The sequence below is a fragment of the Muscardinus avellanarius genome (assembly GCF_963383645.1).
Source record: "Muscardinus avellanarius genome assembly, chromosome: 11".
In the NCBI taxonomy this organism is placed as follows: Eukaryota; Metazoa; Chordata; class Mammalia; order Rodentia; family Gliridae; genus Muscardinus; species Muscardinus avellanarius.
Genome location: NC_137797.1, coordinates 19206393 through 19221311, shown reverse-complemented (window position 1 = coordinate 19221311; position 14919 = coordinate 19206393). Strand labels below are relative to the sequence as shown.

General features: G+C 40.8%; 1 protein-coding gene and 2 long non-coding RNA genes across 3 annotated transcripts; all 3 read left to right on the top strand.

Moving 5' to 3' along the window:
- Positions 1–6047: 6047 nt before the first annotated feature.
- Positions 6048–7088, top strand: LOC308270585. Its single transcript, XR_013961695.1, has 3 exons — positions 6048–6111; positions 6314–6433; positions 6971–7088. It is a non-coding gene; the product is annotated as an uncharacterized lncRNA (long non-coding RNA).
- Positions 7089–8956: 1868 nt separating this feature from the next.
- Positions 8957–9306, top strand: LOC308269980. The gene is made up of 3 exons (XR_013961694.1): positions 8957–8982; positions 9063–9140; positions 9260–9306. It is a non-coding gene; the product is annotated as an uncharacterized lncRNA (long non-coding RNA).
- Positions 9307–10176: 870 nt separating this feature from the next.
- On the top strand, positions 10177–14678 carry HSP90B1 (heat shock protein 90 beta family member 1; the record flags this gene model as incomplete). The annotated part of the gene is made up of 7 exons (XM_080704806.1): positions 10177–10410; positions 10665–10910; positions 11569–11705; positions 13161–13239; positions 13322–13477; positions 14065–14187; positions 14649–14678. The coding sequence occupies 7 exons, from the start codon at positions 10177–10179 to the stop codon at positions 14676–14678; spliced, it is 1005 nt and encodes a 334-aa protein (XP_080560932.1).
- Positions 14679–14919: the final 241 nt, after the last annotated feature.

The following is a 14919-nucleotide window of genomic DNA, read 5'->3' as shown; positions in this document are numbered from 1 at the left end:
TGGAGCAGGGCATGGTGGCACACTCCTATAATCCAAATACTTGCAAATTTAAAACTAGCCTTAACCACTTAGACTCTCAACAACCTAGCAAGACACTGTTTCAAAACAAAAAATAAAATAGTACTGAGGGTATAGCTTGAAGTAGACTGCCTCTGGATTCTAACCCTAGTACCACGAGAAAAAAATTTGTTTTTGTAGGCCGATTTCTCTTTTTGACATAGTAGACTTAACCTGTTTTTTATTGATGGCTTTCTCAAATATAGAGTTTTAAAATATTCTTTTAAAGAGAGATGCTTGGCCGGGCGTGGTGGCACACACTTGTAATCCCCACGCTTGGGAGGCTGAGACAGGAGGATTATGCAGATTTGAAGCCAGCCTTGGCCAGCTTAAGAGACCCTATTTCCAAATAAGATATAAAAGTAGGTCTGGGAATATAGCCCGGAGGTAGAAGGCCCCTGGGTTCCATCCCCAGTACCATCCAAAGAAATAAATAGAGATGCTTGTACCTTTTTGGTGGTACTAGGGTTCCTGGAAGCCCGTCTACCTCTGGGCTACACTCCCAGACCCATTTTAAAGGTTTATTTGGAAACAGGGTCTCTTAAGCCAGCACGGCTGGCTTCGAACCTGCATGATCCTCCTGTCTCCGCCTCCCAAGCGTGGGGATTACAAGCGTGCACCACCACGCCAGGCAAGATGCTTGTACTTTTAAAATGTATACTTTTGGGGGGGAAATGGGGGTGGAACCCAGGGGCTTTCTACCTCCAGGCTATACTCCTAGGCCTATTTTATATTTTATTTGGAAACAAGGTCTCACTAAGTAGCTGAGGCTGGCTTCGAACCTGTGCCATCCTCCTGTCTCAGCCTCCCAAGTGCGGGGATGACAAGCATGCGCCACCATGCCCGGCAAGATGTTTACTTTCTAAAAGCACCATAAAAAACTATGTAAAGGAAAATGTCTGTTTATTTTCCTATCTTGGAAGTGATGTGGCCCAAGCCTGTAGTTTTTCTGTATAGAGCTTGGTGTTTTCTTGGTATGGTGTAAGTATTAAGCAAGTATAATTACCTGGTTCTTGTCTTGCTTTTAGTGTGACAAGGAGAAGAACCTGCTGCATGTCACAGACACTGGTGTAGGAATGACCAGAGAAGAATTGGTTAAAAACCTTGGTACCATAGCCAAATCTGGGACAAGCGAGTTTTTAAACAAAATGACAGAGGCACAAGAAGATGGCCAGTCAACCTCTGAGCTGATTGGCCAGTTTGGTGTTGGTTTCTATTCTGCCTTCCTTGTAGCAGATAAGGTTATTGTCACTTCAAAACACAACAATGATACTCAGCACATCTGGGAATCCGACTCTAATGAATTTTCTGTAATTGCTGACCCACGAGGAAACACCCTAGGACGGGGAACAACAATTACGTGAGTATTACTGCTTCCTAATAAGAATTAATGTGTAGTGAGGATCTTGACTCTCCAGTTACCGCTCTGTGAGCAAGGGGTTTACAGTGGTCCCTAATTTCCTTGCCTTTAAAGGGAGGAAATCAAGACTTAACATTTGAAAAATAGTTGAGGGGCCTGTAAAGGCCTAGGCCGTAGAATTAATTGCTGCTGTACATGGAGGACTGTATGTGGAAGGCAGATTGGAGGCCTCACAGAGGAGAGTTGCCAGGTTAGAAAAGTCTGTGGAGCATCATGAAAAAGGCAGGAAGGTACAGTGTGTTCACAGGAACTCCTCTCTAGCACAATTACAGATGAGATTTTTTAACTAATTTATGTAAAGACTTCTGAAGATGGTGTGGAGGATAACAGGCTGCTTGAGAGGAGATTCTTGGGGTGACCCTTGAAAATATTCAAGATCTGTAGTGTTGCATTGGAGTGGTTTTGGAGGCACCAAGTAGAAAGATAAAGGAATTTAAAGCAAGCCAGCCGGGTGTGGCAGCACATGCTTGTAATCCTAGGGTTCGTGGAGGCTGATACCAGAGCATCATAGTTTGTGGACAGCCTCAGCTACTTAGACCCTCCGCAACTTAGTGAGACCTTGTTTCAAAGTAAAGAATAGAAAATAGAACAGAGGGGTATAACTCTGAGGTCGAAAAGTGTGAGCAGTAGCTCACACTTATAATCCTAGTACTTTGGAGGCTGAGACTGGAGGATTGTAGGTGCCAGGACAACCTCAGCTGCAACTAAAGAATAAAAAAGAGGGCTAGAGGTATAGCTTGGAGGTAGAATGCCCCTGGGTTCAATCTCCAGTTCCACCATGGAAGAAAATGTTACATTTGAATATACTTATAAATTAAATTAGAATTTGATCTTTTTTTGTTTGTGGTACTGAGAATTGAACCCAGAGGCGTCCTACCTCCAGGCTACATCCCAGCCCTTATTTTTTGTTTTGAAACAGGGCCTTCTACATTGATAAGAGTCTCACTACACTTTGAGGCAGTGTTCAAACCTGAGATCCTCCTGTGTGTAGCCCCCTAAGGACTGGGATTACAGGATTGTGCCACCATGCCTGGCTGGATTTTTTTTTTTTTTTTTTTTTTTTTTTTTTTTTTTTGGTGGTACTAGGGTTCCTGGAAGCCCGTCTATCTTCGGGCTACACTCCCAAACCTATTTTATTTTTGGAAACAGGGTCTCCTAAGCCAGCACGGCTGGCTTCGAACCTGCGCGATCCTCCTGTCTCTGCCTCCCAAACGTGGGGATTACAAGCGTGCGCCACCATGCCCGGCCTGGCTGGATTTTTTTTAAGAGAGTAATTACTGTTTATATAGATGAGACAGCTCTTATACTCTTTGTTGGGGATATAGTTCAGTGATAGTGTACTTGCTTAGCATATGCTAGGCCCTGGGTTCAATTTCCAGCACTGAAGGGGGAAAAAAATACCTGTAGTAGATTGACATAGAGTAGTCTCTCCCCGCCCCCATTTTCTTAATTTTACCAACTTGGTGGTGAGGAAATCTTCAAAAGCCAGGCTTGGTGGCACACTCCTATAATCACAGCTGCTTGAGTTCTAACACAGTGATGTCGGTTCAGATACTCTTGGCAGAAAACAGAGCATGTTTGATGTTCTAGAAGTAAGGGTAAGACCTAGTTGAGAAACTATTTCAGAATGAGCAAAGGGGAAGGGACAGAACAGTCAGGGTCCTGCCTCCTGACTTCCTCTTATATTTGACAGGAAGAACGGAGTGTGAGATGTTCCAATCATGAAATTAGCTGCTGCTGTACCATTATGAGAAGGGCTTGGGGTGTAACTCAGAGGTAGGAATGCCCCTAGGTTCAGTTTCCAGTACTGAAAAGGAAAAAAAAAAGTGTAAGGACTAAATAAGATCATGAAATTAGCATCCAATAAATGTTAACTGATAAAACATCACCTTTTATCTTTCCCACTTCAGTAAGAGATGATCTGCATTTTTTCCCAAAGTTGGTCCATCTGCTTCCCATCTATTTTCTCATCCTACCTCCTCAGAGACTAAAGGATGGGGTAGGGACTAATTTATGCTTAAAGTCAACCTTTCCCTCCCACGTCACTTCCCCGCAACATGTAAATGTTAAATGTTCAAATGTTGTGGGAGCAGGACAGGAAGGCAGGTAGTGCTCCACCCTTCTACTTTCTGACACATACTCTTCTCTTCCCCCTCTACAGTCTTGAAAAAAGTATATAATCATTCTTCAGTATCTGCTGAAGGTTGATTCTAGGGCATGTGCATGCGCGCGTGCACATACACACACACATATACACAGAAGCTAGGACACACGTGTGGGTGTGTGAAGCCCCTTATATAAAACTGCACGGTATTTGTGTATAACTTGCATAAATCCTCCCACAGTCTTTGAATCATCTCTGGATTATTTATAATGCCTAATATGGTATGAATGCTATGGAAATAGTTGTATTGTTTAAGGGACAAATGACAAAACGTCTCTATATTTTTGGTATAGACACAACCATAAATAACCCTTGTGGGCCTAACTACACAGAAGTAGTTAGCAATAACGTAGCATTTTGTTGTCTGGTTGATAGGAGTCAGATGTAAAGCCCACAGATGTGAAAGGGCTACTGGACTTGCCTTTGCCTTTCTTCACCTTCTGTGTAGGACTTGGCCAGCTCACTGTATTGTGATTTTATCCACCTCTCCATTGAACCTTTTCTGTAATTCCACTGGATTCAAGAGGTTTATTAATTGCCATTGCTCCATCAGTAGATTCTGTCTTGTCTTGGCTTTTCTCTTTTTCTCTGCAAAATTTACTTCTTATTGCTCTCACAGCAGTCTGCTCAGTGCCCAGCATCCATAACCATGCGTGTCTTTTTAAAAGTCCTCTTTGTCCATTTCCTAAATGTTTTGGCCCTTTTCTCATCTCTGTCCTCATGTGTTCTTACCTACTGCCGTGTCTTCAGGTCTCCTTCTCAAGTCCATACTCTTAGTCTAGATTGAGAGTCAGCAAACTTTCATAAAGGGCTGGCTAGTATTGTTTTAGTTGTGGGCTATATGGCCTGTCATTTATCACACTGCTGCAGTTTGGGCTTGATGCTAGCCATAAACAACATGTGAAGATGTGTCCCAGTATAAGGTTTTGGTTTGGTTTGGTTTGGTACTGGGATTGAACCCAGAGGCATAATACCTCTGAGCTACACCCTCAGCCCTATTTTTATAATGATACAGGGTCTTACTAGGTTGCTGAGAGTCTTATTACTTGCTGAGGCTGTCCTCGAACCTGCAATCCTTCTGTTGGCCTCCCAAGTATTGGGATTACAAGTGCGCCACCAATCCCATCTCCAATATGAGTTTTTATGGGTACCAGATATCATTTACCAACCTCTTGTCTAGATCCACTGTGGGCTCTGTGCTCATGTACCTAGCTGCCTTTTACACATCTCTAAGATGTCCAATACCAGCTTCCATTTGCATCTAAAAACAGAACTCGCCATTCACTCCATATCACTATGTTAAACCGTCTTATGTCCTATCTACTTATTGGCAGGTATGGTAGGGGCCAGGCATGATGCTCTATACCTGTAAAATCACAGTACATGGGAGGCTGAGACGGGAGGATTACAAGTTTGAAGCCAACCTCAGCAACTTAGTAAGACTCTAAGCATCTTTGCGAGGCCCTGTTTCAAAACAAAAAAATAAAAAGGGCTGTGGTGTAGCTCAGAGGTAGAATGCCCCTGGATTCAATCCCTAGTACCACAAACAAAAAGAAAAGCCTTGGTGGTGGTGGAGAGATTTGTGGACGTGGGAGTAAGAACAGTAGGCAGTGCTGCAATCGTCAGTGCTGAAATTATCTAGACTCAGCAGCAGAAGCTCTGGGGTCAATCTCTAGCACTGCAAGACGAAAGAAGAAACAATTCAGACTAATTTCTAGGGTTTTTAAGGAACTAATGTTTTTATTAGGAATTTTCACTTACAATAATCACCTTGATTTCTAGATTATCCTAATAATAGCCACGAGAGTACATGCAATGCCTTTTTTTTTTTTTTTTTGCTGGTCTTGAGATGGAACTCGGAGGCATTTGACTTCCAAGCTACACCCCTTGCCCAATTTTTTATTCTTTATTTTGAAACCGGGTCTCACTGAGTTGCAGAGGTCTCACTAAGTAGCTGAGGCTGTCAGTGAACCATGATCCTCCGGTCTCAGCCTCCCGAATGCTGGGATTACAAGCGTGCGCCACCACGCCCGGCTGCCATTTTTCTCTAAAATGTTTGAATGCTTTCTCCTCCTGAGAAATGGAAACACCCAACATATTCTGAAAGGAACATTTTCATTTTCTACCAAGAATATTCTCCACTTTGAGGGAATGCTGAGAAGACTTTGTTACACTATTCTCATATGTGGTATATTTAGCTCACAAACCCTATTGGTGCTATAGTTTTAAACATGAATAATGAGGGACATCTTGGATCTCACAGAAGTGTTGGCTATTAGCATTATCAATGTACTGAGAAAGAACTGAATCAAATCTTCTAAATCCTGAGTGTGTCTAAACAGTTCTTTTTCCTTGCAGCCTTGTATTAAAAGAAGAAGCATCTGACTACCTTGAATTGGATACAATTAAAAATCTAGTCAAGAAATATTCACAGTTCATAAACTTCCCTATTTATGTATGGAGTAGCAAGGTAAGTCTATAAATAAATTCATATTTATATAGCACATATTTAAATGGTTAACACTAACAGGATGAAGGTTAAGTGTTCTTTTCAGCGTAGATGCTTGGGATTTTCTTACTAAAGCTTGGTTTTAAGCTGTAATGTCATTTTATTTTCTGTAGACAAAATCAAAATTATTGAATTTACCATATTGCATTTTCTACCTCGACAGACTGAAACTGTTGAGGAGCCCATGGAAGAAGAAGAAGCTGCAAAGGAAGAAAAAGAAGAAGCTGACGACGAAGCTGCCGTAGAAGAAGAAGAAGAGGACAAGAAGCCAAAGACTAAAAAAGTGAGTTGGATGCTTCTCTCTGCTTGAATTATTGTTTAGTAGAGAAGGAGAAACCTGCAAGCCCATTTTAAGTACCGCCTGATTTGTGGGAAGTTTGGGTTTTTTAAATTCTTTTTCCTGGCGGCCTGTTTTTAGGCAATGGGCATTGAGCCCAGGGGCTCTCTGCCACTGATTTCCATCTCCAGCCCTTTGTGTTTTGAAATAGAGTCTTGCTAAGATGCCCTGGCAATTCTTTATTTTGAAACAGGGCCTCAGTAAGTAGCTGAGGCTGCCGGCGAACGGCCACCCTCCTGTCTCAGCCTCCCAAATGCTGGGATTACAAGTGGGCGCCCCACACCCGGCTTGAGTGGGCTTTTTATCAGTCACAACTTAGCCTACTGCCTTTCTGTATTAAATATTGGATCTAATCATTGAGAAGAAAGACTTTGCTTTTAAATACTTGGTCCATTGGCCAGGAACTGTACTCTTTTGAAATCTACAGAAGTTATAGTAACTTCACAAGTACTAAGAGATACTAACCAAATATTATAACTTCAGGTTGAAAAAACAGTGTGGGATTGGGAACTTATGAATGATATCAAGCCAATATGGCAGAGACCATCAAAAGAAGTAGAAGAAGATGAATATAAAGCTTTCTACAAATCATTTTCAAAGGTAAATATTGTGTAGGAATTGTGTCTTCGGGTTATAATATAATACGCCATTTTTACTTAAATCTAGAATTCTGTTCATTATTTTAAAATGTAGTGATTTTTTCTGGATCCATGCTTAGATCTTAATTTAATAATGAAACTTTACAAAGTTAAAAATGTTTTAAAACAGTTTTATGGCTAAACAGTTTCCTTTTTAAATCCTGTATATTTTAGGTTTTGTTTTGTTTTGTTTTGTGTGTCTGGTACTGGGGATGCAACTAGGAGCCTTCTACCTCTGGGCTATACCTGCTCAAACCAATTTTATATTTTTATTTGGAAATGGTCTCGCTAAGGTGCTGAGAGCCTTGGTAGCAAGGCTGGCTTTGAACCTGCACGATCCTCCTGTCTCAGCCTCCCAAGTCCTAGAACTGCAAGCATGCACCCCCACGCCTGGCTTGTTTTTTAAATTCTGAGGTTCATAGGTTTCACTAGATTGCCAAGATTGTCTGTATTACAAATCAAATTAAGAACTGCCTGCACGGATAGATGTTTGTGTTTCACCACAAACCCATAAAACATAAAATGTCATTAAATGGCTTTTAACGTTAAATCTTTAAAGAGCCTGCTTTTAACATCAAAGGTGTTGTGAGGTCAAATGTCTAGGAATAATTACTAGATCTGTTTGCATGGTATTTCTCTTGGCTTTTACGGATCCCTATTTAATTCTTTTGTTTGTTTGTTTTTGTTTTTGCTGTACTAGTATTGAACCCAGGGACATTCTACCTCTGAGCTACACCTCCAGCCTATTTTTTATTCCATATTTTGAAACAGGGTCTTACTAAGTTGCGGAAGGCCTCATTGAGTAGCTGCGGCTGGCATGAACCACAATCCTCTGGTCTCAGCCTCCTGAATGCTGGGATTACAAGCATGCACCGCCATGCCCAGCTCATAAAACAATATTTTGTGACTATATTTGTTCTTTATTCTTCCATATCCTGTAAGTTTCAGCACTTGAAACTTGGTCTGATTCCAGTTTTGATTCCATGAACTTTAAAGTTCTATTGTTTATTAATATACCTGGACAACATTATTAGAAATAATGTGAACTACGTATGTAACTTAATTTTTAAAAAACAATAAAAATTGGGACAGGTGAAATTAATTTTAATAATACTTTATTTAACCCACTATACCAAAAAATAGTATTATTTCAGGAGTAGAACACTCCTGAAGAGGTATATATGACTTTGTCATTTGAACAGGGTGCTGTTTTTCCTTCCCCACTCATACATACAGAACCTAGACTCCATAATCCTTTGTGTGTGTGTGTGAGTGTGTGGTATTGGGGATTGAACCCAGGGGCATTCTATCATTGGCTATACTCCCAGCCCTATTTTACTCTTTATTTTGATACAGGGTCTACCTAAGTTGCAGAAGGCCTCACCAAGTTGCTGAGGCTGATTGTAAACCTGTGATCCTCCCGTCTCGGCCTCCCAAGTACTGGGATTAAGAGCCAGACACACCCAGCTCATCTTTTCTTGAGTTTACCAGATAGACTAATGTTACTGGCAGTCATCAAAATAACCTTTCCCAGCCAGTTAGAATTGCAATCTTAGTCATTTCCTCTCTCCGTGCCACCTCCTACCACCCCCCTTTTTTCTGGTATGTATGTGTAATATGGGACTTCTTTGCTGCTTGAATGCTTGTTATACATGACAGATTGCTTAGCCTTTGCACTTTTTCTGTGCCTCTTAATGACTAAAATACTGACTTTCATAGGAGAGTGATGACCCCATGGCTTATATCCACTTTACTGCTGAAGGGGAAGTCACCTTCAAATCAATTTTATTTGTACCCACCTCTGCTCCACGTGGACTCTTTGATGAATATGGATCTAAGAAGAGTGACTACATTAAGGTGGGTTTTTAATAATATAAACTGAGTTTAAAATCCAACAGCGTGATTTCTGAAAAGTAACTTTCCTGGTCTCTTTTTAGCTGTACGTGCGCCGAGTGTTCATCACCGATGACTTCCATGACATGATGCCTAAGTACCTTAACTTTGTCAAGGGTGTTGTGAGTATCTGAAGATTGAGGGACCGGGAAATTGAAGCAGGGGTCTAGCAGTATTTGGGCTTTGGGGTTTGGCTTTGCTTTTGTCCAGTATTCACTGGAAAACCTTTTGCCATCTGCAGGTGGACTCAGATGACCTCCCCTTGAATGTTTCCCGTGAGACTCTTCAACAACATAAGCTGCTTAAGGTGAGGGCCCTGGGAAGAGACTGGCCACTTTGTTCATTGGTTGTGGTCTGAGGACAGACCCCAACTGTGGAGCAACTAGATTTTGAGTCTAGTCTTTGTCCATTCTGAAGAACTTATTTCACTCTGAGATTATCAGATAAAAATTTCATAGAAAAGTTGACAAAATTGTGCAGTGAATACCTTTGTATATCAGTCAGTATACCTACAATTAACATTAGGACATAAAGGCTTTATCACACAACTACCCACCTATCAAACCTTTTCGTTAAATCTATTCTCAGCCAGGCATGGTGGCACACGCTTATAGTCCCAGTACTTGGGAAGCTGAGACGGGAGGATCCCGGGTTCATGGCCAGCCTCAGCTACTTAGGCCCTCCACAACTTAGTGAGACCCTGTTTCTCAAAATAAAGAATAAAAAATAATAGGGCTGGGGGTGTAGCTAGGAGGTAGAATGCCCTGGGTTCAATCCCTAGTGCTGGGGGGGAGAAAAGTATTCTCCCAGCATCTTCACAATTAGAAGGCTCTAGTTTTTATTGAAAATATTTTAAAAGACTTATTAATTTAATTTTGTTTTGCTCCTAGATGGAGTATCAGTGAGTTCTAAAACACGAATACTAACATTAAAAGCACTTTTGTGACTGTTCCACTGACAGCTGAATTTCAACACACTCTGACTTACATGCTCCGCCATTTTGCCCCTTTGGTCCGTGGCAGTAATGGTGCCCCGTCTTCTTTCAGCACTGTTTTCCAGATCTCTTACATTCTCAGAGGTTCGAGATGAACTCCTAACCAGTTACCCTTTCTTTTTATTTAGGTGATTAGGAAGAAGCTTGTCCGTAAAACTCTGGACATGATCAAGAAGATTGCTGATGAGAAATACAATGATACTTTTTGGAAAGAATTTGGTACCAACATCAAGCTCGGTGTGATTGAGGACCACTCAAATCGGACACGTCTTGCTAAACTTCTTAGGTTCCAGTCTTCTCATCATGCCACTGACATAACTAGTCTAGACCAGTATGTGGAAAGAATGAAGGAGAAACAGGACAAAATCTACTTCATGGCTGGGTCCAGCCGAAAAGAGGTGAGATGAACATATGACAGAGATGTTGGTATGTAGCTGGGAATTTATAACCAGTTCTTAAAATAATTAAAGGACAAGTTAATTGTGTGGTTGAAGTAGCTCTGTGGCCTGGTCTGTCAATGACAAGACAGTCACCTCCTAATTCTTCGTCTCAGATGGAGCTAATAATGCTGTGTACACGCAGCTATAATAGGATAGACAAATAAGCCAAGGCCAGACTTGGAGAATTTTTCTTACTTCCTCTAATTTTGTAGGCTGAATCTTCTCCTTTTGTTGAACGACTTCTGAAAAAGGGCTATGAAGTTATTTACCTCACAGAACCTGTGGATGAGTACTGCATCCAGGCCCTTCCGGAGTTTGATGGAAAGAGGTTTCAGAATGTTGCCAAGGAAGGAGTGAAGTTTGATGAAAGTGAGAAAACTAAGGAGAGTCGTGAAGCAACTGAGAAGGAATTTGAGCCTCTTCTCAACTGGATGAAAGATAAAGCCCTAAAGGACAAGGTATTCTTCTGGAAATTATAAAGAGAGAAAATGTTAACACTCTGTTTAAAGAAAAATAGCATTTTTTTGGCCAGGCGTGGTGGCACACGCTTGTAATCCCTGCGCTTGAGAGGTGGAGACAGGAGGATTGCGCAGGTTCGAAGCCAGCCTCACTGGCTTAAAAGACCCTGTTTCCAAATAAAATACTATATAGGTCTGGGAGTGTAGCCCAGAGGTAGAAGGGTTCCGTCCCCAGTACCACCAAAAAAAAAGAAAGAAAGAAAAAGAAAAATAGTGTTTTGTCAACAGATTCATTTGCTTAGTTGTGGCCACTAAAAAAAAAAAATCTTAAGAATAAAGCTAGGGGTATAATAAGAATTCTTGCCTAGCATGTGTGAAACTTACATATATTTTCTGTAGTTTTAATACTGCTTTTGTAATAACATTTTTTTGTAAGTTAAATTGATTTCATGTTTTTAGAGTTGATGTTTAAGTGTTTATGACTAAAAATTTCAGACCTAAACAGTGTCTGTTGAGAATTCCTAATTCTGAACGAAAGCTACTTTTTATGACCTACCCCCTATTTACAGTGTTAAGCAGTGAAGTATTAGAAAGATAAGATGAATGAACGTAGCTGTTGGTATTGCATCTGTTCTCACTTTTGGTTTCTTATCCTAAGATTGAGAAGGCCGTGGTATCTCAGCGTCTGACAGAGTCACCGTGTGCTCTTGTGGCCAGCCAGTATGGGTGGTCTGGCAACATGGAAAGGATCATGAAAGCGCAGGCCTACCAGACGGGCAAGGACATCTCCACAAAGTAAGCTGCTTGGGGAGAGCCCTGCCAGGGCCTAGCTCCTGTCCCACTGTCATTAGGAGAGAACAGCTGCCTCTACACAAAGCTGACCGCTTACCTGTCCACCACTGAACTAGGCGGTGTACTAGGTGGATAGCAAGTTGATGAAGGGAATTCTACAATGGATTGGGGTGTGTCTGCGTGTGTGTGTTGCTAGGGATTGAACCCAGAGGCATTCTACCTTTGAGCTATACCCCCAGCCCTATTTTTTATTCTTTCTATTTTGAAACAGGGTCTCACTAAGTTGTGGAGGACCTCACTAAATAACGGAGGCTGGCCAATGAACCTGGAACCTCCTGTCTTGCTTTTTTTTTTTTTTTTTTTTTAAGTCTAGGACTCATGATTTTATTGTTCTATAGTATTTTGTTTTTGTCCATGTGACACTGGGATAGAATCCAGGGGTATTCTACCTCTGAGTTATACCCCAGCCTTACTTTATTTTGAAACAGGGTTTCAGAAGAATGATGTTGCAATTAGCATTTTGGCTCACCAATATATAGTACTTAAAAAGTGTTAAAGTGCTGTCTTTTTTATGTCTTACCTCCTGACTGTAAATTCCAAGTGGAGAATATTGTTTTAGTTTATCTTCTATCCATTTGCAACAGTATAATAACCATTCAAAACACCTGTCAATTTCACTAAGTGTTTAATTAAAGGAAGTTACCTTCCATTTAGCAAACATTTGAGCACTTATTATCCCTACATAGATGATAGGTATGACAGAGTAGGTATCGCTGTTGTTCTTCCTGTCTACCAAGTTTAAAGCTGTAGGTGGGAGAATGATCATGACTAAGAATGTAAAGACACATTCAGAGTGTGCGGGAAACTAAGCTCAAGTAAAAGAAAGTGTTAATCTGAGTGAGACCCAGATCTCGGGAAGGCAGGGTTATAATTAAGATAGTAAGAATAAGCCAGGTGTGATGGTGCACACTTGTAATCCCAGTACTTAGGAAGCTGAGATGGAGGATTGGAGGTTCAAAGCTAGCCTCAGCAACCTAGTAACAACTTTTTTCCAAATAAGATATAAAATCAGGCTGCGGGTATAGCTCTGTGGTAGAATGCCTCTGGGTTCAGACTCCAGTACCAAAAAAAAGTTGATAGTATACACCCACCTGTAATCCCAGCACTGGGAACCTGAGACAGGAGGATCACAGGTTGGCAGCCAGCCTCAGCAACTTAACTGAGACCCTGTTTCAAAAATTAAAAAAAAAAAAAAACTAGGGGTGTACCTCAGAGGTTGGATATCCCTAGGTTCAATTCTGAGTAAAACACACACACACACACACACACACACACACACCAATATAAGCACTTTTTTACTTTTTCAAGAGTTATTTTCTGTAATTATTAAGGTTAGAATAAAGGAAATATGGCCCTATGATTTGATATTTTGTTCATGTCAATTTGTCCTTTTAATAGTTATTATGCCAGTCAGAAGAAAACATTTGAAATTAATCCCAGACACCCGCTGATCAGAGACATGCTTCGGAGAATTAAGGTAAGCAGTATTGTAATCATCATCTGACTTGTCTTTTGTGTTCATGGAAGACATTAATCAAGTGCAACTTTTTCCATGTCAGGAAGATGAAGATGACAAGACAGTCTTGGATCTTGCTGTGGTTTTGTTTGAAACAGCAACGCTTCGTTCAGGATATCTTCTACCAGACACTAAAGCATATGGAGATAGGATAGAAAGAATGCTTCGCCTCAGTTTAAACATTGACCCCGAAGCAAAGGTTTGTACCTAACCTCCCCATAGGTTTTAACAATAGGCTTCTCACTGAGGGCATGGCACACAAGTAATCCCGGCTACTGGAGAAGCTGAGGTCGGGGGATTGCAAGTTCAAGGCCAACCGGGGCAACTTTTAGACCCTTTCACAAAATATAGAAAGGGTTGACAGTGGAGTTCAGGGGTAGAGTGCCTCTGGGTTCAAACCCTAGTACCACCAAGAAAATATACGTGAATAAAGAATAATCATAGTACTTGATAGGATGATCAGGTTTGAGGCCAGCCTCAGCAATTTTGTGACACTTCTTCAAAATGAATAAGGGTCTCAAGATTGAAGTAGCTTTGAGACATTTATCTAATCCCTACCTTTTGAAAGAATTCATTGAATGTATATTGCATTCAAACGTAATGGAAAATCTCTTTTTATATCATCTTTTCATCAACCTCCCCTTGTTAGCATTACCATTGACTAACTGGAGGATTTACTCCGGTTCTGAGTAAACTAGAGTGACATTCATTATGATCTTAGGCATTTAAATGATCAAAATGAAAATACCTCCAAGGCATTTATAGGTTCATGAATGTTGCCCTTAGGTGGAAGAAGAACCAGAAGAAGAGCCTGAAGACACAGCCGAAGACGCAGCAGAAGACACGGAGCAAGATGAAGACGAAGACTTGGATGCAGGAACAGACGAGGAAGATCAGGACACAGAAAAGGTATGTCGGAAAGAGTGGCTTGCACTATTCCTACAGTTAGGCAGGGTTTTACTTGACGCAGAGTAGGACTGTTTATCTTATAGAAATCTGTTTAGAAAACAGGTATCTGATATCAACTTCAAAAGCTTGAGCAAATATTTTTTCTCTAAAATGGAATATAATCTCATTTTAGTCACCATTGTTGGAGGTATTTTTTAAACAGGCTGATTTATCCATAGCCCACATTTCCATACTTCTTGCTACTGGCTTCTGTCACTTTATAGCACATTAGGCTATTTCAGTTGTGATTATTTATGTTCAAGAGCCATGGATCTTGGTGAGTTCTAAATTTTCTGCAGATAAACAACTAAATCTGAAACACTGGAAAATAGGCTGAGACCATTTAAATAGTTTTTTTATATACATAAACCTTTGAGGATTCTGCTAGCTTTTAATGCCTTCTGGTTCTTTTGTTTTCACAGAAATCTACAGTTGAAAAAGATGAGTTGTAAATTATACTCTCACCATTGGATCCTGCGTGGAGAAGGAATGTGAAATTTAAGTCGCTCTTTGGGGAGAGCCTTGTTTTGGATGCTCCCCCTGGCCCCCTTCTCCCCTGCACTGTAAAATGTTGGGATTCTGGGTCACAGGAAGAAGTGGGTTTTTTAGTTGAATTTTTTTTAACATTCCTCATGAATGTAAATTTGTACTATTTAACTGACTATTCTTGGTGTAAAATCTTGTCATGTGTAT